The 26,480-nt window shown below is 27.4% G+C and overlaps 1 protein-coding gene across 8 annotated transcripts; it reads right to left on the minus strand.

The window, feature by feature from the left end:
• Window positions 1–716: 716 nt before the first annotated feature.
• Window positions 717–9,760, minus strand: LOC112597052 (mitogen-activated protein kinase kinase kinase 4). 8 transcript variants are annotated; one of them, XM_025343062.1, is made up of 24 exons: window positions 8,992–9,760; window positions 8,585–8,790; window positions 8,344–8,517; window positions 8,097–8,257; window positions 7,981–8,042; window positions 7,717–7,922; window positions 7,348–7,493; window positions 7,204–7,259; window positions 6,924–7,089; window positions 6,677–6,797; window positions 6,402–6,608; window positions 5,583–5,890; window positions 5,023–5,127; window positions 4,752–4,944; window positions 4,362–4,511; window positions 4,067–4,282; window positions 3,833–3,992; window positions 3,376–3,740; window positions 3,142–3,310; window positions 2,947–3,069; window positions 2,775–2,881; window positions 1,317–1,496; window positions 1,143–1,232; window positions 717–826 (listed from the first exon to the last, which is right to left on the minus strand). In XM_025343062.1, exons 1-23 carry the CDS (start codon window positions 8,996–8,998, stop codon window positions 1,149–1,151), a joined length of 3,672 nt encoding a protein of 1,223 aa, XP_025198847.1. In that variant the 5' UTR covers window positions 8,999–9,760; the 3' UTR covers window positions 717–826; window positions 1,143–1,148. The 8 variants fall into 8 exon arrangements, with proteins under 8 accessions (XP_025198847.1, XP_025198781.1, XP_025199229.1 ...); XM_025342996.1 differs by lacking the exon at window positions 717–826 and having other exon boundaries at window positions 884–1,232; XM_025343444.1 differs by lacking the exon at window positions 717–826 and having other exon boundaries at window positions 8,585–8,743.
• Window positions 9,761–26,480: the final 16,720 nt, after the last annotated feature.

The following is a 26,480-nucleotide window of genomic DNA, read 5'->3' on the forward strand; positions in this document are numbered from 1 at the left end:
GATTATGTTTTTTTAAAATAAAATGGATTATTTACATTTTTTTGGAAATAGTATAAATTACTTTGTTCAAATAAATATATAGCTACAACTGCCACTAGTTTAAATTGAGTTATTGCTGATCAGTTTGCTGCTTTTAATTCATTGAATGATGATTATTATTCATCAGTATACTCTAGAGTGGGTTATTTTCTGTCTCTGAGAGATGGTATAATGTGTAAAAACAACCAAACTTTTTAATAGTATTATAATATAATATAATATTTATTTATAAATAACAATAATAACATATAATAAAATAACATTAATACAGATAAGATATTAACTATTTTTTATTTAACATAATTATATATTTTTTTAAGGACGGCATGTATAAAAATAAATTTTAAATAATTTAACAAGTACTTGATACATAACTTAAAACAAAAATGATAAATGGTTGCTATAAATATTATTGAAAAAAATAGGTATGAGGTATTTCATATTCAGTAAAACAATATTGACAATACTAACAAATGGTCGCATAATAAGATATTGCACTAGTTGTGATGTGATCGATAATTAAAACTAATTCATAGAATGTAAGGCACTTTAAAAAAAATATAATTTGCATTTAAGGTATAAAACTATCTACATAATACATAACGATGAAAACATTTACAAATTACTTACAAACATCGTAGTATAAATGTAATTTGTTTTTCAATAATTAGACTGCAACACTTGATTATTTATTATTTTTTTCATTAAAACCACCAAAAAAATTAATTATAATTTTTAGTCCAATAATTATGTCGCCCAATGACTTGATTGCATATTTTTTAAATTTCTAAAATGATAAAATTGAATTACTAGGTAACACATATAATTTTCATTATTACATAGACGTTGTACTTTTAAAAATAGATTAAAAAATAATATTTACAGTTTTATCTACCATAAGCATATGTTGATCTTACAAAAATGATTACCACATTTTTGTGAAATCAACATATTTGATAGTCTAGTTTTAGTGAAGTTAGCAAAAAAATTTATGTTAGAAAATAAAACACATCTCAGAGTGAATATGAGTAAATAATTAAAATGTTGCACAAATATTATGTTTCGAGTATACAGTATAGGATTTAAATAATATAAAAAAGTACTGGATGCTATCGTTTAAAACCCAATTTAATGTATTCCTCCAGCATTGCAGTTGAAGATATTCGACAGGAAACACACTCTTCGGGCATGACCTAAGTGACACGGGTAAATTTCAAACAAATAATTAATATCTGTACAAATTTACTAAATTTTTCAAAACTAATGGAAATCAATACCTTGATGAAATTATGATCTTGTAGTTCCGAGACAGTAGCTCTTGAATACGGATCGTGTCGTAGACAACTGTCGACAAACTGTTGGCCCTCATCGCACAGTGTATCCGGTACAGTTGGCGTGACTCCCATGCCCACTTTAAACATGATTTGATAATTGGAATCATACTCGTGCCACGGTCTCTGTAGAAACAGTTGTAAATTAGTTATATGGGGTGTGATTCGTTTAGAGTGCACTATTTTTAAATGTTATTTTATGACGGATAACGTGCGAGTCGTATAAACTGTCGAGGTATTTTCGTTTAGTGTTGGTCTGTTAATTGACATTTCATCGAGGAAAGACTTAGCCCGGCACAACGTTTACAAATAATTCACCTGAACTACGAAAATAGCGTTCTACGAAGACGTTTTTTGTAAGCTTAGAGAAACTTACGGTCCGCATAATCAGCCTACCGAATCCACAATTTGCTAAACAATTGTAAAATTTATAACTAAATTTTTATTATTAGATAATATATAGCGACCACATCCAGTACAAAAAATGAAGAAAATATAGCGTGGGTAAATAGAAGTGCACGCGATGACCAGGGTAAATCAATTCGGCGCCGTTCTCGATAACTTAGCGTATTTTACGTAAGGACCTCGGTTTCAAAGGCATGCAAAATTCAACTGGTGCAAGAATTAAAGCTAGCAGACCTATCGAATCGTCATTGTTTCGGTTTTGGGCTCTTGAAATGGTAGAAGAGAATCAATCCACTGTTTTCGACCAAAATTGCCGTATTTGTGATGACGAAAAACCCGAAGAGATTCAAAAGATGCCATTACATCCGGACATAATAATAATTTGATGTGGTTTATGTCACATCTGTCCATATTTCTTTAAAAATGAAGCCAAGCAGAACGTAACCTGTGAGACAGTGAATGGCGTCGTTATCGCGCCATAGTAACGGACTATTTGCTGCCTGAAATCTAAGCAAGTGATCTCGATAATATTTGGTTTTAAAAATATTACATTACTTGACATGCAGCACGTGTAATTATGGATTTATTGCGAGAACAATTCATTTCACGATTTTACCATTAATGCATTGCCTAGGTCCATGTGATATCACACCTTTTAACTGTTTTCTTTGGGACTACGCGAGTCCAAAGTCTACATAGCTAAGCCGATAAATATGAATTGGAAGCCAACAACATACGATACACACGTCATTGGCCAAATACCAATCGACATACTTGGACGACGGGTCGTTGAAAATTAGAATTTTAGAATGGTCCATGTCAACCGCAGATACGGTCGATATTTAAATAACATAATATTTAAAAATTAATGTAAATAACAATTTTTTATGATGATAATGATCAGGTACTCAAAAAAATTGAAGTTTTGAAAAAATACGCCCAAACGAATCACTCATTATAATAATTATACACAAACGTTATGATGCTGTAAATGCTTACTTTGCCTGAAGCCATTTCAATTATCACACATCCTATTGACCAAATGTCTGCGGCTCTACCGTGTCCTTCCGTATTGGATTTCATGAAAACCTCTGGTGCCATGTACGCTAAAAAATTTGATTTCGTATTAATTTCAAATTTGGTAATAATATAGCTGCTATATAATAGTTACCTTGTGTTCCGACAAACCCTTTAAGTTCTCCCGGAACTGTTGTGTGCGCTTTCATTTTTACCGCCGAACCAAAATCGCCCAGTTTTAAACAGTTTCCTTCGTCAGTCAAAAAAATATTTGCGCCTAATTTAAACACAATATTTTATTATTAGATGAACATTGAATACACGTTTAAAGTATGTGGAAATATCTTACTTTTAATATCTCTATGAACGATAGCATGTTGATGTAAAACGTCTACCCCACTAACCAACTGTTTGGTAAACCTACGTAGAAGAGCTTCTGGTAGTCCGTTTTCCGTAGCAGCAACTAAATTTTCCAATGTCCCTTCAGCACACAGTTCCATAAATATGAGCATCTCTTCCTAAAAATATAATTTAAATGAAAATAATTCTTTAGATTAGTACTGATTATCTTTTAAATCATTACCCTATGAATTTCAACGCCATAATATCTAACGAGATGTTCATGAGTAATCCCTTCAAATATCCTCAACTCAACAGCTACATTTCTGATGGCATTATGATCAAATGGTTGCAATTGTATTTCTTTCATAGCCATCAGTTCTCCAGTTTCATTATTGACAGCAGTGTACACCTTACCAAAACGACCTTGTCCAATTTTTATGCCTCGTTGCCAACTAAAATGTACAGGACGAGGACGAACATACTCAATACGTTCAATATTGTAATCATGTCGAATGTGACCAATTAATTCTTGTGATCGCAATTTATCTTCTAATTCACGATCCAGTTTATTAACAGCATCCATGACACGCACATTTCTCTCAATATCTTCACGTTTTTTTTTTTTTTTTTTTTTAATAAAAAAATATATAGTTAATAAAACCAAATGCAATTATTGACGAGATCATTTATATAATTACCACTTTTAAAAGTTTTTTCAGTCTTTAAAATTTTATTTCTCCCTTCAATTGCAGAAGAATGACGTTTTTTTTTTATTACATTTGGGTTTGAAAACGAACCACCATCGTCCAATTTCCCAATAATATATAAAACACAATTTTCTACTAAATTCTTAAAATCCTATATAAAAATATTACATAGTTACAAAACTTTACTTTTAAATTGAATAGATCATAATCAAGTTATTTATATACCTTAAAATCCACATCATTAAGTCCGGCAACATTCTGGGGTTCACATACACTGAGTAAAAAATCAACTCCATTATTTGCCCATTTGGGCTTTAATCCTCGACCAGGTTCACAACGCTTGTGAACAAAATTTATCCAACGTTTTGAAATAGATACATTGTAGAGAGTTGCTTGATCTTTATATGGACCACACATAATTTTGTTAGCTTCTTTATGATACTACAAATAAGCACGTTACATAAATATATATTAAAGATTGACTATTATGGGTATTTTAATGTGATATCAGTAAACATACCTCAAATCCAAATTTATACATTTGATGTAATACTTCTCGAATACGGGGGGCAAGGGTTATATCATCAATATCACTGTTACAAGTGTCAACTGCATCTTCTAATGACGTAATTATTTCAATGATACACCGACAAACTTCTAATAATTTTTCCTATAATATGCATTAATTTTTTAATTCATGAATTTTAATTTTATTTAAGTATCTAAAAATAAAATTAGCTAAAATATTTACATTAAATTATATATATATAATATAATTTAGGAAGTAAGCATTTTACTATGTTGTCAATATTAGTGCCAAACAATCCAAAATACTAATTCAAACTTAATAAATAAAATATTTTTTATGAACTTTATTTTACTATAAATAATAGACTAAACATATACATACTTTTAAAGGTACCATTGTAGTCAAAATTGGAGACAAAGGACCATCAAACTTAACATGGTTCGATTTATCTTTTTTATATTGTTCAATTACATCTTTGCATAAATTTTTAGCTAAGGACATCACAAGAAAAGATTTTTCTCTGAATAAGCTCAACAAATTTTGTAATTCTCTGCATATAGCTAATAAATTTTGTCTAAAAGTTAATGCATTATAGTTTATTTCTTATTGTATAGTTAGTCATACAATATTTTGCTTGGAAAATTATATTTACTTGGTTTGAGAATGATCAACATTTTGTACTATCATTTTAATTTGATTATGTGTTTGGTCATTGTGATGTTTTAATATTGTTTCTAACATGTGTTTGGCAATATGACTAAAAAAAAAAAATAGTGTCAAATGTTTTCATTAAATTGGAAGGAAAAACTAAATTTATGAACATTATTGATAAAATTATTACATTTTTATTTTTGTTGAAATAAAAAAAATCGGTAAATGTTTTTAATAACTAAAAAAAGGAAAAACATTTTAATATTTTAATTCAAAATTTTATAAATGAATAAATTTTTTAGCAAAATATACTTGTTGTAGTATTTTTTAACATAATAAAAAATGTAATTAAACATTATATTAAAAATTAATTTAAACGTACATTCCAGTAATTAAGATTAATAATTATTCATTCTAGCAGTCTATGTGGTAGAACTTTAAATAACACACTTATGCAACAAAATAGTACTCTTAAATTTTGAATGAACTTTAAAGTAGTAATTATATATTACAAACTAATTCTTATAATGTAAAATTAATGTAAGGTAAAACTTTACCTACCAAAAGGTTTTTGTAACCGTTGTCATAGCATCAGGAATATGTGGAATTATAACCTTCATGTCATTCCATTCTTCTTCTAATATATTTTTTTGAGCTTTACAATAACCCATCATCACTACCCATTGTTCCATATATCCCAAATAAACTTCCAAAACAATTTTAGTACACTCGTCAAAGTGGTTTATACGTTCTTTGAATATTTTCATACCGATTTCTTTATCAGACCATAATGTTGATTGTATGTGACGAACAAAGCGTTTTCTATGCACAACAGCTAGCATTAAACCTTCCTTTAGCTCGCAAGTTAACTAAAAAATTAGAAATTGTTTTGAAATGTATTTATTTTTAAGTAATTATTATGCCTTACAAGTTCACGAATTTACATAGCTTACTATATTATATGAAATAATAGGTAAGATACAAATATGCTTAAGGTGATACAAAATTTATGAAATTGTATTTAGAATATAATTGTATAATTAGCATATTTTGTATCAATCATGCATTTAAAATGTTTTAAATTATAAAAGATTTTAAAAATAGTAATGACTGCACTAAAAAATATAATTCAAAGTAGATGGTTAATAATTAAAATTAAAATGTTAAAAAAGTTGTCAATCAATAAATACAATATAAGATGAGCTTGTTCATACAAGTTTAAAATAATGTAATTCAATTTTGTTTATGAATACTAAATATCTTTATAAATTGACACATTTTTTTTTTATATTTAAGAGTATAGTCGAATATATAATAAATGATTTTATAGTACATAAACTTATGAGCCCTAATAATTAAAAAAATATATTAAAATATTACTTGTCTGATGCTCATTATGGAAGGTTTTTCTGGTCTAGTATCAAGTCTCATACGAAGATAAGCATGTAAAAGATCTAATGGAATACGACATAGAAAAATAAATGTAGCTCTATACGAAGGCAAGTTCAATTCCTCTGATTCTTGACACCAATAACCATATCGCAACAATTCTTCATCATGAGGTACATCATATTTAATATCATCTTCCTAAAATAAACATTTAATTCATGAATGTTAAATTAATCAATATTTCGTGATAAGCAAATATTATATACCACTACCAATTTTTCTTTAAGAGTTAAATGTGCTTTGCGCAATACATTTTTGTATAATTCATCAAGAAATTTTAATGCTTTTCTTAAACCCTTAGTCTTTAATACACCAGCAATAAATTGCCTAGAACATAAATTATAATTTAATAAAATGTATTTATTAGTTAGTATTTTGATAAATAATAAAAACTTTAAAATATTATGATTATCAATGGTTTAAAGAAATAGACCATTCTAAAAAATTACCCACCTATAAGTTTGAGACGCATAGCAAGATGAATTCATTCCTATTGTGTAAGGAAAAAAATGTTGTCGAAGATGTGCAATAGGCTGAGTATTATATAAATCAAGATCTTTGTATGATATTGGTTCACGATAATTTGCTGTAGATCTTTTGTACTTGAATTCATAATTTTCTGTAATACCATTAAAAACAATTTAGTTATCAATAAATATAAATTTATTTTAAAGGTTAAAAAAAAAATTATTTATTTTGAATTATAACGTTCAAAGTATACAAAATAATTTACCAATACTAGTTCTAGGAGAAGGTGTTAATGAACCTTTACCACTATCATTGGATACACTAAAAAAAAAAAAATAATAATTTTATATTAAATTAATTTCTAATATTTATTAATATAATATATTGACTATAAATTAATTAAATTTACCAGGGAGAATCTGAACTGCAATTATTAGTTGCTATCAAATGATTTATTGGCTCCAATTCTACTTCTTCTTCTTTCATCAAATGTCTGCCTAAAATTAACAACATCAATCGCTGTCTCTTAGTCATGTTATACCAAACACACATTGCCTAAAATAAAAATACAATTTATCATTAAATATCTTTTTCAATGCTAAAAAAAATTTTAAAACATTAACTATATATATTTTTTTTTTGTTTGTGTAAGCAATAAATTTATTTTCTATAGTTTAAGTTTTACATAATAAAATGTTTCAGTAAAAAAAATGCAAGATTATAGTCATTTTTTAAAAGCTAGCAAGTAATTATTTAACAAATTAATTGAAAATCTTACCTTAACTCTATTAGTGAATTCTAAACTTTTAAATAAAGGATATTGTACAGCAAATGCTCTGCTAGATGGGAATAATGATTCAGCATACTCTAATCTTTCCATAAGTTTTTGTACTTGACTGAGGGCTCGATTTTGTTGTTCAGTACATCGAGAACAAAATAGACCAAGACATCCACTGCGACTTGAACATTGACCAAGATCTTCATCTATAAAACTCATATTTATAGAACTCAATAAATAAACTACAATAATTTGATATTTTACCTGAACTATTCGATTCTTCACAAGTTGGTGATGTACTTGAATGCAATTGATCAAACCTAAAACTAAAGTTCAATTATTAGATAAAAATTACATAAATATTTATAAATAACACAAACCTGAAATTTATAATTTCGTCAAGTAGATGGCAAATATTTTTTCTCTCTTCGCAAAGATACTTGTCTTGACTTGTTATAGTTCGATCGGTTAATCTAGCACGCAACTCCAACCATATTAAGTCTTTGAGTTCACTTTGCCATATTACCTCCTCCTGGCTTAACTGCACAGACAATTATTGTAGTTCAAGCATTAATAATTATAGTATAACAAAAAAGTATATAAATAAAATTTAATATTATTATTTACTTGTCTGTTGAGTTCATATGATCTAGTCACTTTTTCATTATTTGCTAAACACTTGAGTTTATTATAGAAAGCGATTCTGTTGACGTCTTCAGACTTAGCCAACTTATCATTGATAAACTTTCGACAGACCACTAGTTTAGAACCAACACTCCAAAACCGGTTATTCGTTTCGACCTAAACAGTTTAAATGTATAAATTACACGTCAATTTTAAAATTGGTAAGCGCCTTGCATTTACATACCTTGAATTTACTAGGAGGTTCATCATGATTGTTCGTTTGGTCTTGATCCTCAACAACTGAAACAGAATCCTGAACTTTGCTCTGCTCTCTGACGTCGAAAATCGCCATTTCGTAATCAAAGTAAAATCGAAACTTTTTGTTCACATCAAAACGATTTTTCTGGCAGAAAAACGAAAAGACCATGACTCCGATTATATAACTGTACACTATAATATTACGGTCATGTGGTGATGACGACTGTGATGTATTCAAAATTTACGTAACAATAACAACTATTATGATTACCTATTACTAATATCTATGATATGGCCTATTCAACAATGAAACCTTTCTCATTTCCTAACAGAAGCGTTGGAGATCTCGTGATGAGGAGAAGAACGTTTTTTAGTTTTTGTTTTTATACTTACTTATCATAGACTATTAGAAACTGGTTTTTCATCGTCGTCAACACATTTATCTGTGTGTCCGCGCAGGTCACAACCAGAGGACATAGTTCATCGGATTTATCTCCAACTGCCTAACGCGATAACGCGCAACAAATAATCAGCCGACCTAACGTTGCTGTTTATTTCTCGTTCTTTTCTTATTTCAATATTAATTATTGGTATTATTACAATTAATTCTCCTCTGTACTCGAAGCAACGGCGGCGACAGTGGTCAGCAGTTGTCGAGCAGTGTAACGTGACACCGATATTATCACGGAATGTAATACGGGATTATCGTACATAAACGTTAATATTATTTATGAATTATAACACTATATATTTATAACGTAATAATAGTAGTAATTGTCATGCAGTGTAATGTGTAGTTTGAAACGATTAATCATAAATCATATTATTATTGTTGGGAGTTAGGTTCAATTAGAATAAATTCAATTAGACATTATCGCCGCGAAATCCGGGCAAGAAACGGAGAGAGTCAAAGAAAAACACGTGACGACGATGCAGTCAAAACCGATCGCACATGACTCCACCGGGGGGGCAAACGAACGCGAACGTTGCCGAGAAGACCGTACGAATAACTGTGCTGAGTAACACTGTCGTCAGAAGTCGCCCGTCAAGAGACACTCGGCGAGTCGTGAACAAGTATGCTAATACGAACAAAATCCGCTCTCCAGACCGTGACCGTTGGACTGAAACTGGCGCGTCGCACTGGCACGTCTGGCACCGTATTTTTTTAATTTACGATCGGCACAGTGGCACACCGAGCGACTCGCACGCCGTCGCGACCTTAACATGGCCAATTAAGCCCCCCCACGAGTTTCATGTTATTATTATTATTATCATCACTGAAAAGTTTAACCGATGTTCTAAAATACGCACACTCAGTAACTTCGGTGGAATATTGCGCGACTGCGTATGTACCGATAGAGAGGGAAGGCTGTGGTATAATATCATTCAAATAATAATATATCGTGTGCATGCATCTTTATATAAATACCACATTATATTATATACAGAAAAGTTTCATCAAACATGTTTATCCCTGTTTTTTTCCGTTTAATAATGAATTTAATCAAATTATGACTTTTGATATTTTTTGAATCTTTTGATTCTTTGATAAACATACCTCTACTTAGGGACAATATTTCAAAGCTTTAGATTTTTATACAACAAAAAGAGTGTCTTGTGGTGATACTACGTGTTTTTTTTTTTCAAATGAGGATCATCATTTTTTTTTCTATAAATTGTCAAATAAATTATTTTTTTGAAAATGTTTCTATAAATAGTATTTCGAAATTTTAACGAGTAAGTTTTGTGTTTTGACTTATTTAACTTATTTAACTTCTTATACTTATCTACTAAATCGTCTAAACCGATAGTAATAAGTATTAGGTAAGTATGTAAAATATAGAAGCTATGATAATTTGATATTATAATTATAGTATCTAATTAATATTAATTTATCAATTTATTATGATTAGTAAAAATTGTTTGAGCATGATAAATACTATATTCCAGTGATACTCAATCTTTTTAGGACCGCGACCCAAATTTTCTTCCAAAAATCTATCGCGACCCCTATAGTCTTACATTTACAGAATCAAAAAAGTTATTTCAAAAAACAATTTTTTTTTAACTTATTTACTACTTTATAATAATAATAATTGTAATAATTCTTATGTTACTTTATACTTCTTTTATAGTTCTATAGTCTATACTCTATAGTTCTATACAATTTTAAAAAAACTTAAATTTCTTACAATCTGTATAATTAAAAAAACTTCTCGCGACCCCCCCAAAAATTGACTTGCGATCCACAGTTTGAGAAACGCTGCTATATTTAATATTAAATTTTCATACACGTTTTATATTTTTGTAAAACTTACATATGTTTTACGTATATTATCATTAAAATGAATTTTAATAACTCTGAAACTGTTGAAGTTTTGATTAGATACATTAAAATTTTTAAAAATTAATTACCTACTTAACAATTAAAAGTATAGAGAGATTGATTATCGTTTGAAAAATAAACTTATATAATTATTACAAGACTCCTTAAATAGTACAAAAATCTAAATAACTAAAAGTGTGCTTCTTACATACACCTACATACAATTTATAAATATCAGAATTTGAACAAATGCATTCTTAAAAAAAAATGGAGCTGAGCATACTTAGTGATTTCCTTGTAGTATATGTCAATATGGTGATGTATGCATATCGTAAGTGTAGTTGTATAGAGTGATCTATTTGAGCAACTATGTTTATTTAGATATATATGGGACCTAGCTTACGAATATTATTTCACATTCTCACCTAATTGTGAGAGTAACTGTTTTCACGAAAAAAAAAAATTCTCAATTATTATAAAAATGAATTTCTTCACGTTTTTTAATGACTTCTCATGTATGATTTTACTTTGTTAATTTGATTACCTTTTTAAAAACTTTATAATGTTTACTCAAATCAAATAATTTTTATTTATAATCATTTAAAGTTTAAATTCTAAATTATTGAGTTTGTAGCCCATCATAATACGACGCAATGATTCAACCGCTCTTTAAACATTATATGATAATACAAATAGAAAAATAGCTGTACATTGTACACAATAATTTATCATAAAACTTCGAAAAGTCTACATCAGCATTAGGTTTATGACTTTAAGATTAATGTTTAAAAAAATTAAGAAACAAATAATTTAAAAAAAATATATTTTTACTGGCAATTTAATGTATAAAGTTAAAGTACCTATAACCTTATATGGGTAAATATATTACCTATACAATAAAAACATTTCGATATTAAAATTGTACTTGTATATTTTTTGTTTTGCTAACACGAAAATCTACTCATAAAGTTAGAAATTAGTGTTTTCGATTAAATGAAACACTCCGTATACATGATGTACAATTTTAAGGCCCCGATAAGTCGTGTTATTATTATGTGATTTTTTTACTATTCAATTACCGCTGTTGTCTTTTTGTGTCGCATTAAAAACGTTATAAAGTAAGATTATACTGTACGTTACATTATAGCACTCTTACAAAATTAAAATTATATATTGTCAACTGTTTATTCAGCAAGTACCTATAAGCTTGAAAATTTGGCAGTGTAGTTATAAGACCGGCCGGCGTTACAACATGTCATTGTCATAAATATATATATATATTTATATATACAGCTGTATATCAGTATATATATAAATAATATAATATTAATAATGTGTGAATTATTTGAGGACTCGTGTGTATATTATAAAAATACTACGTCATCTTTATATTACATATCTTTATGATGTATTTAGTATTTGTAAAATTTAAATAATTAGTAAGAGGCACTATTTATACCTACCTATACTATACCTAGTTTTACCTAGCTATTTCTGAGAATTTCCTGTTGTGAAGTCGTAAATCATAATGTATAAAATGTAATACCTTTGCACTACTATTATAATATTATGCTTATACATATTAATTAAATATTAATATTATTATACATCGCAGGAGTAGATATAGGTATATAAAATGTATTTCGATGACGAACAACAATCCACCCGAGGGCCAGTGCTTAACATACTAATATTATATTATGTAAATATATAATCGGAATTTAAAAAAAAAAAAGTGGTTTGTAGACTTTCCATTATACTTTTTAAATATATCAAAAAATAAATTGGAATCAATAATATGTGAATTGTGAATCAATGTACATGTGAATTCGAACAACTTCAGACATGACTTATAATATATACATATTTTGAATACTGTATTAAAAAGTATAATACTAATAAAATAACTTGTAGATACAAGTATCATATACCATATAGTCATATACCTATTTATGTATTCCTCTTTGGCATTTCGTTATTAATGAGAAAACTTTTATCGAAAACACATTTTAGGTATTTTTTGTTTAGAAAATTATAGCATTTTAAATGATTTGAAATAGAAAAATTGTATATTTTATCTATAATAACTTCTTTTATTTTTTTTAAATAAGAAATCTTGTTTTCTGTAAATTTTTAATCAGATGACTTTTTGAAATTTTGATAAATTATATAAATTCAAGTTTAAATGAATAATTTTGAGGTGGGTATTTAACTTTGTGAATCAATAGTAGTAGGTCTATGATAATAAGTTTGGAAGATTAGGAAATTATGGTGATTTGAAAATTATAGCTATTAATATTTATCTTTTAACACTACCTATATAATTTGTAATAATTATCTGATAGTATATTAAACACCAATAAATGCCGATTGTGATATAAAAGTATGAAATATAATAATATTATGGTCATACATTTTAAAATTTATAATTTTTTTGCCAATTTTCGATATTTTTCACTATTCAGAACTTTATAGAAGGTTGTGATAACCTCCTCCCATAGCATGTTTTCTAACTTTAATTCGAAACCTAGAGCCATAAGTACCTATAATAGTGCAAGTATTTACCTAGGTATAAGTGCAAAATTAAAAAAAGTCAGTTCATGCTTTAGTACCTACTAACCTACGGAGTTAAATATTAAATATCTATCATTTATATTTTATATTTTTGTAAACCATTTTTAAGGACTATTTATTATTATATCCTTAATATATACGTTTTAATAATTTATAAACTACTCATTTGATTTCTGATTTAGATACGCTTGTGAACAATATATCGATATTAAACATAAATATGTAATTATTAAATTTATTACAAGTTTTTAAGCTGATTAAAATCTTGTAATTTAAATTATATTGATTGTAGAATATGAGTAATTTTTGTATTTATAACTTATTACAAATATTTAATTACATTATAATAAGTAATCATTTATCAACGAATCGATATTAATTAATTTGATATGTATACAATAAATATAAATATATTAAATAGATTTTAATATGTTTTGTAAAATTAAGTTTATACGATTGAATTTATACTAGTTTATTACACACTAATAATTATTTAATTTTTGGTCTAAACTAGGGTGTGGCTGGGTAAATTTGTTAAAATAAAATAAAATATTATGGATGCCGCTGTAGACGATGCATTAAACATATACCATAGTGCCTCTACCGTTTATAATAAGGTATAAATTAATTTAAATTAGCCTAGTTATAACCTTTTCGTGACTTAAACCAATAATATACGCGCGTATCGTTTTGATAAAAATGAACTAAATATTTTGATTTTACAAATGATAAATCAAATGTTGTATAATAAATATTATTATGATTTTTAATTGTAGCAACGTCGGAGTTATCTTTATAGTTTTAATATGGGACCAAAAACTAATAGAATTTGCATATTTGTTCTACACGATTGTAAAAAAATAAAAGACCATTTATGGAATATGGAAACAAATTTGTAACTTTGTTTTATAAAAATAGATATATTTTTTTTTTTTATTTTTTTTTTTGGTGGGAGAATTTTGTGGGATGCATTTTCTTTGAATAGCGTTAAAAACTACAATCAGTTTTTACTTCTTTCAACACTAGATTATCTGAAAGTTTCTTCACACTATCGTAGTGGTGGATAGTTGGTTAATTCAGTATTATTTTAAGTGTACATATATGTACAGACTCACGTATTATTCGTGACATATTTAATGCCGTTCTTATTATAGATGCAGTTAATGTTTTTTTTTTTTTTTAATATTTACAAAAACTCTACCCGATAACCCTCAACAAAAGTTAAAAAGAAAATGGTGCAGGGACCTTTTATCCTAGATTAAAATTAAAAAAAAATATATATTTATAAATTTAACCCCGCTTAAAAATTGGTTAGTACATATTTTAGGATTTTTAAGTGTATTAATTTTTACATATACTATGCTCTTTTAGGGCTATATTATATCTTCTGCTTCATATAGCCTACCGAATCCATTAATCTTATGTATTCAGTATATCGATATATATATATATATATATATAATTCTAAACAATTGTTATTCATTATTAACAAAAAATCTTGAATAATAATATGACAAAATTTGGAAATAAAAATTAATATAGTTTTACACCCAACCATCTCCTATGATTTTATTATACTAATATACTATCGATTGATACTATTAAACATTAAATTATCGAATAACCTAACCTATTGAATATTGTCGTTGGGCCAAGATAACCAATATTATATGACTGATGGGTCTTGGTCATAGGTAAGTAAATGTAATTAGGTTTATGTAAAACCTACTTTTAAAATATCTACATTCATTAGTTTATATTATTATATTTAATTATTTAATATGCCTAACCATTTAGATATTTATTTTGAAACATTGTATAGAGTTGTAAGAAATTTTTTATGAGATTGTCTAATCAGTTTTAATGCAACTATAACCTAATACATATTTAATAATTGTAAAAATAAATGTAAAAATGTTTCGAAAATGGCCACATCTGTTGACGTTCAGCAAATTAAATCTTTCCTCCGTATGTTAATTATAATTAATATGCAGTCTTAAAACAAACTATTTCATAATATGTACAAATTATAAAATTTATCAAAGCCATTTCCTAATATACTTGTTTAATTTACTACACTTATATAAAATAACCTATATAATATTTTTAAAACTAATATATATTTATGTATATGTATAATACCATTTTAAGTATAATAATCACCTGATTATGGTCTTAATGCATCATGCCTAATAATAAAATCATACGTTCAGTAATAATTACAATGATACAAATGAAATAAAAAACAGAACATACTAAAAAATATGTATATAGGTATATTCACTTTATCCTATACTAATTAATATGATATGTATATTGTACTCAATCCAAGTGTTTTTGTATACTACTCTTTAACACGTTAAACAACCTACGACTTGGCGCGTTGAACAATCTAGAACAATAATAATTCTTAAACATTAAACAGTTATTATTACTCTGTTTAATAAAGTATATTACCTAATGCGCAAACGCACAAGTTCCTATATAGATTGTAATTATACAGGTGTTAACAGATAAGATTATTTTAAAAGTAGATAATAATGTACATATATAAAAAAATCTATTTCAATAGCTTTTACTATATATACATGATGAAAAATAACATATGCATATATGTGTACACTGTACAGAATATTCAATTGTTTGTTTATTTTAAAACAACAAAATAATCGTTAGTTCTTTATATCGTAGATGTCATACATTTTAACTATAATATTATATACAGGGTATTTCACAAATATTTACTTCTTTTTTAACATTAAGAAATGAGTGGAAATATTATGTATTATATATATAGAATATGATCATACCACCATTTACCATACAGCATTGAAATCGGTTAGTAGTAGATATTTTTATTTTAGAAAAATTACAATCTGTATTACATGACACAATAAGTAAAATAGATGAATGACATAACACTATATTATACATAATAAAAACAACACATGAAGCACAAGATAAGGGAAATTATCCAGCAATGGTACCTTCCAGTAGTTTATTTATTTTTTTCATTAATTTGATAGGTCACGGCACCAATTTCTTTTGAGTCGGCGCGGAGAGTTGTCTGGAAGAATTCATGATGCTAGGTGAGTGACTAAAAGATTGGGATGGTGTTGTAGTTTAGAGTGGAATCTGTTATAGTACAATTTATCTACTGTTAGAATTCTTAGATCTTTGTGCGGGGTTTCATTTATTACGTACCAAGGAGCCGAGGCTATTAGCCGGAGAGTGATGGACTGGAAAGCTTGGATAGTGCGGACTTGAGGTTTGGCACATCTCCAGATTTTCATACCGTATGCCCAAATGGGTTTGAAAAGAGATTTGTACAATGTGGACTTTGTGTGTATTGTTAGTTTGGATTTGAGAATCGGTCTAAGTAGATAAAGGCGGTTATTAAGAATTTTACGTTTGGACTTTAAATGCGGTCTCCATGTCAATCTTTTGTCTAACAAAATTCTCAAGTATTTTACCTGATTCCATGTAGGAATCTCAAATCCTTAAAGTTAAACCGAGGGGGGGGGTTGTTTTTTTGCAGTGTAAATGGTACATGAAAAGATTTATCGGGATTTATTAAAATTCTCCACTTATTGGTTGCTCAGGTGTTTAATAAATTGAGGTGATTTTGGAGATAATTTGAAGATTGAATGAAGTCTGAATTGGAGTATAGTATAACCGTATCATATGCATAAGTTGCTATGGTATATATATTTAAAATAATACTCGTACACGATATTTGTATATATATATATGATGTTAATATAATAAGTAACTAGTCAAACAGATAAAGTCAATATATTGTACAATTTTTTTCTCGAATTTCTTGTTTAAGAACTAAATAGACTTTATAATGAAATAATGTATACTACGTGTAAAATAAAAAAATATATAACATAATTTAAAATTTTTGAAATTTTTTGCTATAATGGACATTTTTAATTTATAGATAACTATAAATAAGTATTCGATAAATAATAAAACAATAAATTAATGAAAAGTTTCCTATAAATAATAAATATATAATCAATTTAATATAACATTTTATTATGAAGGCGAATGATTCATTAGAAACATACAATAGATATATACATTTCAATCCTTATACAATTAAATTTGTATGCCAACTGATAATAATAGTAGAAAATATAAATTAAAAATAATAAATATTTATTATTATAATAAATATAATATAATATATTATAATAAATATTGTTAACTGAAAAATGGAACAACTATAATACTGCTTAAATATAAAAACTATACACATACATAGTATGTGTACCTAACACACATACACTGTGTGTATTACGTATACAAAAAAGTTGAACTTTGTTAAGATAATTCTTTTATAGGTTATCAAAAATCATTTATTCTAAAATATGTTATAGAATAACATTCAAATATAATATAGGCTTGAGCTAGTAAAATATTTACACTAAAGGTCTAGTATCAGGTGCACGGAAACTGTAGTACATAATGATATTATAAATGATATAATTACTATCTATATACTGTTCTTGAAAAACTAGAAGCTTCAATGTATAGATCCTAGAAAAATAACAGGATCACTATACCTGTGAGATTCTAGTTTACTTCAAAAAAATTGTGCATAACTTTTAATAAATAAAATATAAATATGCGATAGGTATATTTTCTATAATAGTTATATTTAACATACATTTTTAATGAACCGTAAGAAAAATTTTTTTAAATTTCTGAATCCAATTATTTTATTTTTCTAAGATGAAGATAATACTAAAATCCAGAATGTTAACTAAAAAAATATAAATATTTTAAATAGATTTAGGAACTATTATTTTCTAAATATCAAAAAACTGATGTACTTATAATATGGCTGAAATAATTTCATCATATGAATATTGTTTTTTCGTAATTATTCGGTAAATTTTTGACAGACTCGAGTATCTATATTAAATTTCTAATACATAAATAGATATGTTCATACTTATTTATACATATATTATACTTATATATGACGTTAAGAAAAAATCATGCACCGACAGTCCCCTTTACATAAAAAAAAGATTTTCTGCTACCATCCAGGAACCGTGACCTAACCTAACCGAATACCACTACAATGTACTCGTTTATAAATTTTTTTAAGTATCATAAACTTGTTTCAAAATTATACTCAATGAATGACTATGTGAGCGCCTATAGAATATAGTATATGTATAATAATACATATTGCCATTTACTATGCGTATATTAAATTTATTTTTTAGCATACCTAGTCGTTGTTGGTTGTTTGTTAACGCGTATGATAAGTTTGTTCAAATACGAAATTTGGTATTATATAGTGGCAGATTAATCCACGATTGATTTTACTGTGCATGCACTAACATTGGCGGATTTTGAACTCGTAACTCTGTTGAAATGCATTTGGATTGTGATATTATAGCGTCTTCAACTACAATGAGCAAGTCCCTAATTTAATAAGCAGACTATTTTTACTTTCAAAATCTTCTACCAAAACTGGTTTAATAACGTGTTGAATAACTGTCTAAAAATTTGAGTTTCTGATGCTGTGTTGGAATGGCAATATTCTAGTGCGCATGCTCCCATTAATTTACTGCAGTGATAGTTTAAATAAATGTCGAAACAGATTTATACATATCTCATGTTCATTTCCTTAACTAAGCATGTTTATTTTTTAAATTTTGATGATCGATTTTATTATATTTATTAAAACAGACAAAACAGTAGATGTTTTAAACAACTCCTCAAAAATATCTCGTTCTTGTTATTTTGTGAGTTATATCTAATCTATATAATATGTTATGCAATATATAAATATAAAATAATAAACCGATGATGTACTCGTATCAACGCATAGCCTAAACTGCTGGGTTTAGAGACTTGAAATTTTACACAGAAGTTCCTTCTACACCGTCGGCAAGCACTGACATCTATGGAATTTTCAAAATTCTTACCTCTAAAGGATAGAAAATGGGATTAAAAGTTTGATATATCGATCAACACACAGCTCAAATCGCTAGGTCTAGTAGAGACTATTTTTTAATTATTTCATCATTATCTGTATAACATTGTACAGGTACGATGTACAATGCACATAGTATATACTATATAATAATAATATATTAAAATGTTTTTGCCAAATAACAACGAATGATAAATAAATAATAAACTAACAAAATAGTGTACCGGTGTGTGTTAATATGTAATTTTAGCGTGTGTGTGATTGCACAGTTATCAGCATTGCGGCGGCGTGCATACTCTCTAACATAGGTACAGTTGTCGCCGGCCGGTGGACGGTGATCTTAAGTGTTTGCTGTCTGGTGATTACCGGTAATATTTACGTTGCGATATTCAACAGACGTCATTTGATTGGCTGCGAACTGTATGGTGGTGGGGCGCACTGATTTTGATGCCGAACGAGTGTATGATACCATTAATACCACATGTTGCTGATTGTTGTTCAATGTTCATTCGTCGATTGTGTATGCTGTACAATGTACATCGAATTTTGTACGAAAGACGTGTTCTTCGTGGTATTTACTATTCACGTCAGTAATTCTCGTTTATTCACGACCCGTTTTAGTGCAATTTTTTTTTACTTTTTGTCGATCGCCATCATAACCAAATCGAGCGTTCTTTAGAAACCCGAGCAATACAGTTGCTATAATATATGTATATAGTCAGAAGTTACCTGTATTGTACTTCAATATTAGTTGTTTTTTCACTTTCGATAATCCTATGTATTGTGCATGTAGCGAGTGATTTACTAAGTACGACGCTTATTCCCTTTTATTCTTTATTTATGAATTTATCAATATTCTGATTTTCGCAAAAAAATTTAAATATATATATAGGTACTAAAGGCCATATCTTAAAGTAATTAGAATTTCCTATACCATTTCAGCAGTAATTTTTTGTTAAATGTTGATGTGTTAGTGTGTATCTAAATTAAAATTTTAATGAATAGTTCTGAATTATTAAACTTATTAGTTATTATGTAGGTACCTATTTATAATAAATGTCTTGGTCCTTAATAATGATAATACATAAAATATATTTAATGTATGGAATATGCCATTTGTAAATGTATAGTAGTATAGTACTTAAGTAGTCATTGTAAGCTTTCGAAATTTTTATAATACCTATAAAATATTAATAAATTAATAATTTTTACAATATCACTTCTCTTTCACTTAAACTTTTATCGTGGACTATTATTTTAAGTAGGTACTTAGTTAATGTTTAATAATTCAGGAATTACATACATTCGAATGTAATGATATCCTCACATCTAATCAGTGTAACAAGGAAACTTAAATATAATCAATTATTAAATAACGACTAGATTGTTACACGTAAATAACAGGGACCCTTAGTTTAAATTTTTATCACCGATGAAAGAGTATCCGTATACATAAATCAATTTGTAATTGTAACGAATGATAAAACATGATAGACATGTGGTTTTCTCATATGTTACCAAAGAAAAGGGATGGCCTAAAAATGGTCTCTACGCCACTAAAGAGAAAGCTATTATTTTGGAATCACAGAAACTTTTGATAAATTAATATTACATGTTATAAGTCCATATAGTTGTAAATGAATACATACTAGTATTAGAGACAAAATTAAATTGTAGATAATTAAAGTCAGTAGCGATCCCAGGGGGTGGACTCTGGGTCCAGACTCCCCCCTCCTTGACTTATTTCATAGTATTTATTTTTATTTTTTAAAGTTAACCTGAAATTTTCATCAAATTTTATTGAATAAATTGAATATTAGATTTGGTATAACACATCGTATTCGATGTATAGATAAAATCAATATGAAATCAAAAGGAACAGGTGACAGTAGTTCGTCTTGCTGAAGTGCAATGGAAAGTGTTGGAGGTGAGGATTCGCTTTTGCCTTTTTTAGAGGTAGTTGGCGGTGGAGTGCCGATCCTTCTTTTTCCGTCATGCAAGTCGCGGTCCATGGAGTGGTAGGGAAAAAGGATGGTGGTTGGGGGTTGCGCGTGTGCAATCTACGAGAGACAGCCGCTGCAGAAATTTCCAAGTCAGAGAGGATTTGGATAGCGCAATACTTCAAGCGATACAGGTCAACTGTATAATATAATACTATATATTATCATGTACAATTGGTATTCTAGAATATTATTTTATCGTTTACAAATCGCAATACTATTAAATAATCGTTTATTTGTTTCTATTATATTATATCTATCGGTATTTTATCTATTGTGACATGTCGTTTATATTAGTACTTGTCTTTAGTCTTTAATCTAAATTAATATAAAATATACTTACGAGTATATATTGAGCACACGTAAACTGCGCCCAAATGACTTTTTTTTTGTAAACTGCACCCAAAATATTATCTATGTTAAAAAGGTATAATGTAAACTGCACCCGACAACTTAAGCTACGCCCCGTTTGTAAAATATACAAAACTTTTGACTTAGTTAAGTCTCTATGATTGTGCACTTTTTCAATTAAATCACAGAAATTTTATTTTCGTCTAGAAATACCTACACGTTGTTAAATAACTATTACATTCAAAATCATACATTTTTTTTAATTTAAATTTAAATTATTCATATTATATGGTTATAGTGAATTAAATATACATTAAAAATATAGCTATTGATTTTTAAAATTTTACTCAGGCGCAGTTTACATATGTGATTTTGGGTTTATCTGTATTTTGGGCACAATTTACTATCACCGTGTATATTATATTGTTTATGAATTACAGTAATATTTAAACAGTAACGGTCTAAAACTATAATGACAATCAAAAGAAATTACACAAATATGTATTTATATCACTCCACGCACTCATTATATACGTACACCATAAATATAGATAAGTAGTAAGTACTACATGTATGTTTAATTCAATTAATTCTGCATGTATGATATATATGTTTTTGACGCCACTGGATTAAATGCCTGCTATTACTAGTAATTTAAGTATCAATACATTGTAATTACATTATAATGTTAGGTATTAACTGTAATTCGTGAGCATATCCGCAACTATCAATTTTACTAGTAATGAATTATTTTAATTCAAATGATCATTAAACTATAAAGTCATTGCAAACTTAATATTAATTTCATAACCAATGAAAAATTTAAAATACCGTGCACGCACACGACGTCACAAAATTTAAGTATATTGAAAGAAAACATTATATTGTATAATATGTATATTTGTATTAACTGAATTACCGTACGACCTACTTACCCGTATAAAGTTATGAAAGACATTTTACCACCTATATAGTTTAATTTTAATTAATTTGATTTATGTATTAAATTCTTATTTATATAAATAAAATACTTTGTTATTAAATACATGTTATTCAAAAATATTTTATTAAGTTTCGAAACTTAAAAATCTAAATAAATTTTTCGATGATCGTATATTATCTGAAACAATGGTTGGGGCTGAATTTTTATTATGGTGTGAAAATGGGTAAATGTAGAAAAAAACCCACTAAAATTATGGATATTTTGGATGCATGTGATGCAAAGTTTTACACAAACATACATTTTTTATTAAACATTTTAGTAATACGCTACTAGTTTCTATAACAGCACTTGAACGCTTAAAAACATTCTTTCGTAATAAAATTGGAAATGAGTGTTTAACGGGACTTGTTCTTTTGTCAATACATTGAAAGTGTCTATCTCTACAAATGAAGTATTGGCTATAATAGCTCAAAAAAGTAGAAAATTTATACTTTAGATAATAGTTGAAAATATTAAATAATTATAAATTGTATTGTATTGTATTGTAAAATATTTTCCGGTCTTAAAAAAAAATAAAATGTTTTATATATTAACTATGGATGAAAATTATACTAAAATTTATTTTAACCCCTCCCCAAATAAAATCCTAACTATGTGTTTGACGGTACAAGCGTATAACATGGCGTATAACTTCATGTGTAAAGGTCTGTTAGTAGAGAGGGCTGTTTTGAGAACTTAAGCATAAACTAATTGCATAAAAAATGAATCGATATATTTAACTAATAATTTCAATATAATTTAGTGGTTTATTTTATTACATTTTTGCAAACCATTAAATTAATCATTTTTTTATGCGACCCGGCGATATAGAATATTAATAATGACCTATAAAATATTACCTCATGTATATAACATTATCAGCTTTTTCGAAAACCACAGCATTGCTGCTGTTAGAATTTCAATAACTTCTGTAAAATGTATTATTGAATTGTCACCACTGTTATGTCATCCGTCTAAACGAATAAGTACACAACCAGTGGCGTGTGTATTTAATGCTTAAATAAGGAATAGGAGGTGGATTAAAATGTTATACATAGTAAAAATCTATTGGTACCAATGTTTATTATACCTTTTTTTTTTTTTTAACATAGACATTCATTTTTTGTTTTATAAATCCATGTTCGTACTATTATTAATACAAAAATCCGAATGGAAACAATCCGCCACCCATTGTAAACTCTTCAAATACATATTTCTGTGCATGAGGCGCGAGTATAGTGGATGGGAGTGATGGGATAACATTTATATAATACTTATTAAGTGTCGACAGGGGTGGATTTAGGTATGTGGTGACCCCTGGGCGGAATGCATTGTGCGGGCCCCTTATACATAAACAAAGAAATATATTTTTTTACTTATAAAATAACATTTATTATCATATTTAGTAGTAATAACATTAACTACTTATTTAATAATAAATAATTATAAAAACAATCAAATTGAGTATAACTAGTATGAGTAATATCATTAGATTATTAAATGTAAATAATTAAATAAAGGATAATAATAAATAATAATATCAAGTATTTACAATCAGCACTGGCCGGTCTGGCCGTAATATTGTACCTGTATAATAGTCAGTAAGATAATGGACATAATATATGTATTCATAAATCATGTGTTAATAGTAATGTTATTGGACAAAGATTAAATATATGTGTTATTTCTGTCTTAGCGTCTTACATACAAATATGTACATATAAACTATGATAAAACCGTTTTTATAGAGCCAAACTTAGTTTGGATATCTAATTTGAATTTTAGGTAAACATATGGTATTTTTACAGAAGTTATATAGGTAACAATAGTTTTTGGTATCGATCGAGTTAATACGTAATTATTATAAGTTATAACAGTAGGTATAATTAGAGAGCGCCAGCCACTCATCCTGCTGGCTCATCCCTATACCGGTTTATGGAAATCTGATGGATTTAAATCGAAAGAGATACAATATTATATTTCAAAAAAGAATTACCTTAAATTATAAAACGGGTACAGTACAGAAGTCGAATTTTTCGTTAAAATATGTTTACATAATCAACAATAATGATCTTTGGAAAGATAAACAGCTAAACGGGTCCGAAAGCCGATTAGTACAATAAACATATTGGTTGCTGGCTAGTAATAAACAATTCTGTATTGTCGCTATAGAGATTTTCAATCCTCTCGTATTCGAACTGCAATATTCTAATTCATTAACGATTCTGAGTCCAAACAAAAAATTTTGTCACACGTTCAGCCAAACTTGAAAAATGCTACATTTTTTTCTCATTGTAAAATGTGTATTAATTTTGAATTTTTTCAAAAAAATATTTGTTAAAAAAAATTAATAAAACTAAAAATTGTTCACGAAAAAAGTTTTATTTACTATCGTATTGTATCGATTATATAAATCATTACAAAATGTACAACTCGGTGTCATAATATAGTTAAAATATCATACACTAAAGTCTATAACGTAATGAATGGTTCGAAAATCGAAACAAAACAATTATGGCATTTCATTATATAGATCACGGCTCAGATAAAACTATCTAGTCTAAACTTTGAATAAAACATAAAATGTGTAGAACATGAAAAAATACCTGAATTGAAGGAATAAAAATATCTATCGTAATATTATGAAGGCTTTTGAAGTACCTTAATTCGTTTTAAAACTTCAATATATGACATATTAAATAAACAATTAATTTCCTTAAAGTAATACAATTGTATGAGATGGGCTTATAATAATATTATCATTGTTGTTACGTGTTAGTTGTTATACATGCTTGCATATTTGTAAACATGTACCTATACTATGGTTTTCTGTTGACAAAAAAAATAAGAATAAACAATAATTATAACTTGTATTAAAATACATAATATAAACATGTATAATATTGTTCTATTATATTATTCAAAATATTTTTTTTTAAATAAGAAGTTTATACCTATTACATTTTTTGATTACTTTGATTTATTTTAACTTTATGAAAATATCTATTTATAATAAGTATAATAAAGATTTGTGTTTATAATAGTAAATATAGTTTATATACATTTATAAAAAATTTTATGAATTATAGAGTTTATACTGAAAAATATAGATTGATTATTATTATAAATTATATATATAGGTACAACTGAATTGATATGTTACAGTCTTACAGATTATTTTATCCTTATATAAATCATGAGCCACCAACTACCCAAACTACCCACCATCCACTCACTGAAAAAATTCAGAGACCATGGCCTCAAAACTTCTTCACCGCGGTACTGTGGTCTGTGACTAACTAATGAATATTTAATGGTGACCGGGTAAGAAAGTAATAATATGAATTTGAGAACTATCATGTGTTTATATCACATCATTAAACTAAGTCTCATTCTATAAAGGTGTATAAATATTCATTATCTATGAAAATGTTTAAAGTCCATTCCGTGACGATCATTCAGTTTTTTTTTCAATACATTGTCATGTTCTCGAAATACAAGTGCTTAAACGCATTGACATCTGTCCCTACTAGACGGATATAATAATAATAATTAACTGATTAAATGTATGTCGCGCGATCGGCGGCGGCGGCGGGTTTAGGCGGTCCTAAGCTGTGATAACTGATAACATATATGTCGCGCACATACGCGACCGAACGGCGGGATGTGCACCCGGTATAGTCGGGA

This window comes from Melanaphis sacchari, unplaced genomic scaffold (assembly GCF_002803265.2).
Source record: "Melanaphis sacchari strain LSU unplaced genomic scaffold, SCAv2.0 Contig0_pilon_pilon, whole genome shotgun sequence".
In the NCBI taxonomy this organism is placed as follows: domain Eukaryota; kingdom Metazoa; phylum Arthropoda; class Insecta; order Hemiptera; family Aphididae; genus Melanaphis; species Melanaphis sacchari.

Excerpts from the sequence above, each read along its gene's own strand:
- LOC112597052 (XM_025343062.1), bottom strand. Across the intron at positions 8,043-8,096 it reads GACGAAATTATAAATTTCAG|TTTTAGGTTTGATCAATTGC; the intron begins GTTTGTGTTATT and ends ATTGAACTTTAG. Across the intron at positions 1,233-1,316 it reads AAGATCATAATTTCATCAAG|GTCATGCCCGAAGAGTGTGT; the intron begins GTATTGATTTCC and ends CGTGTCACTTAG.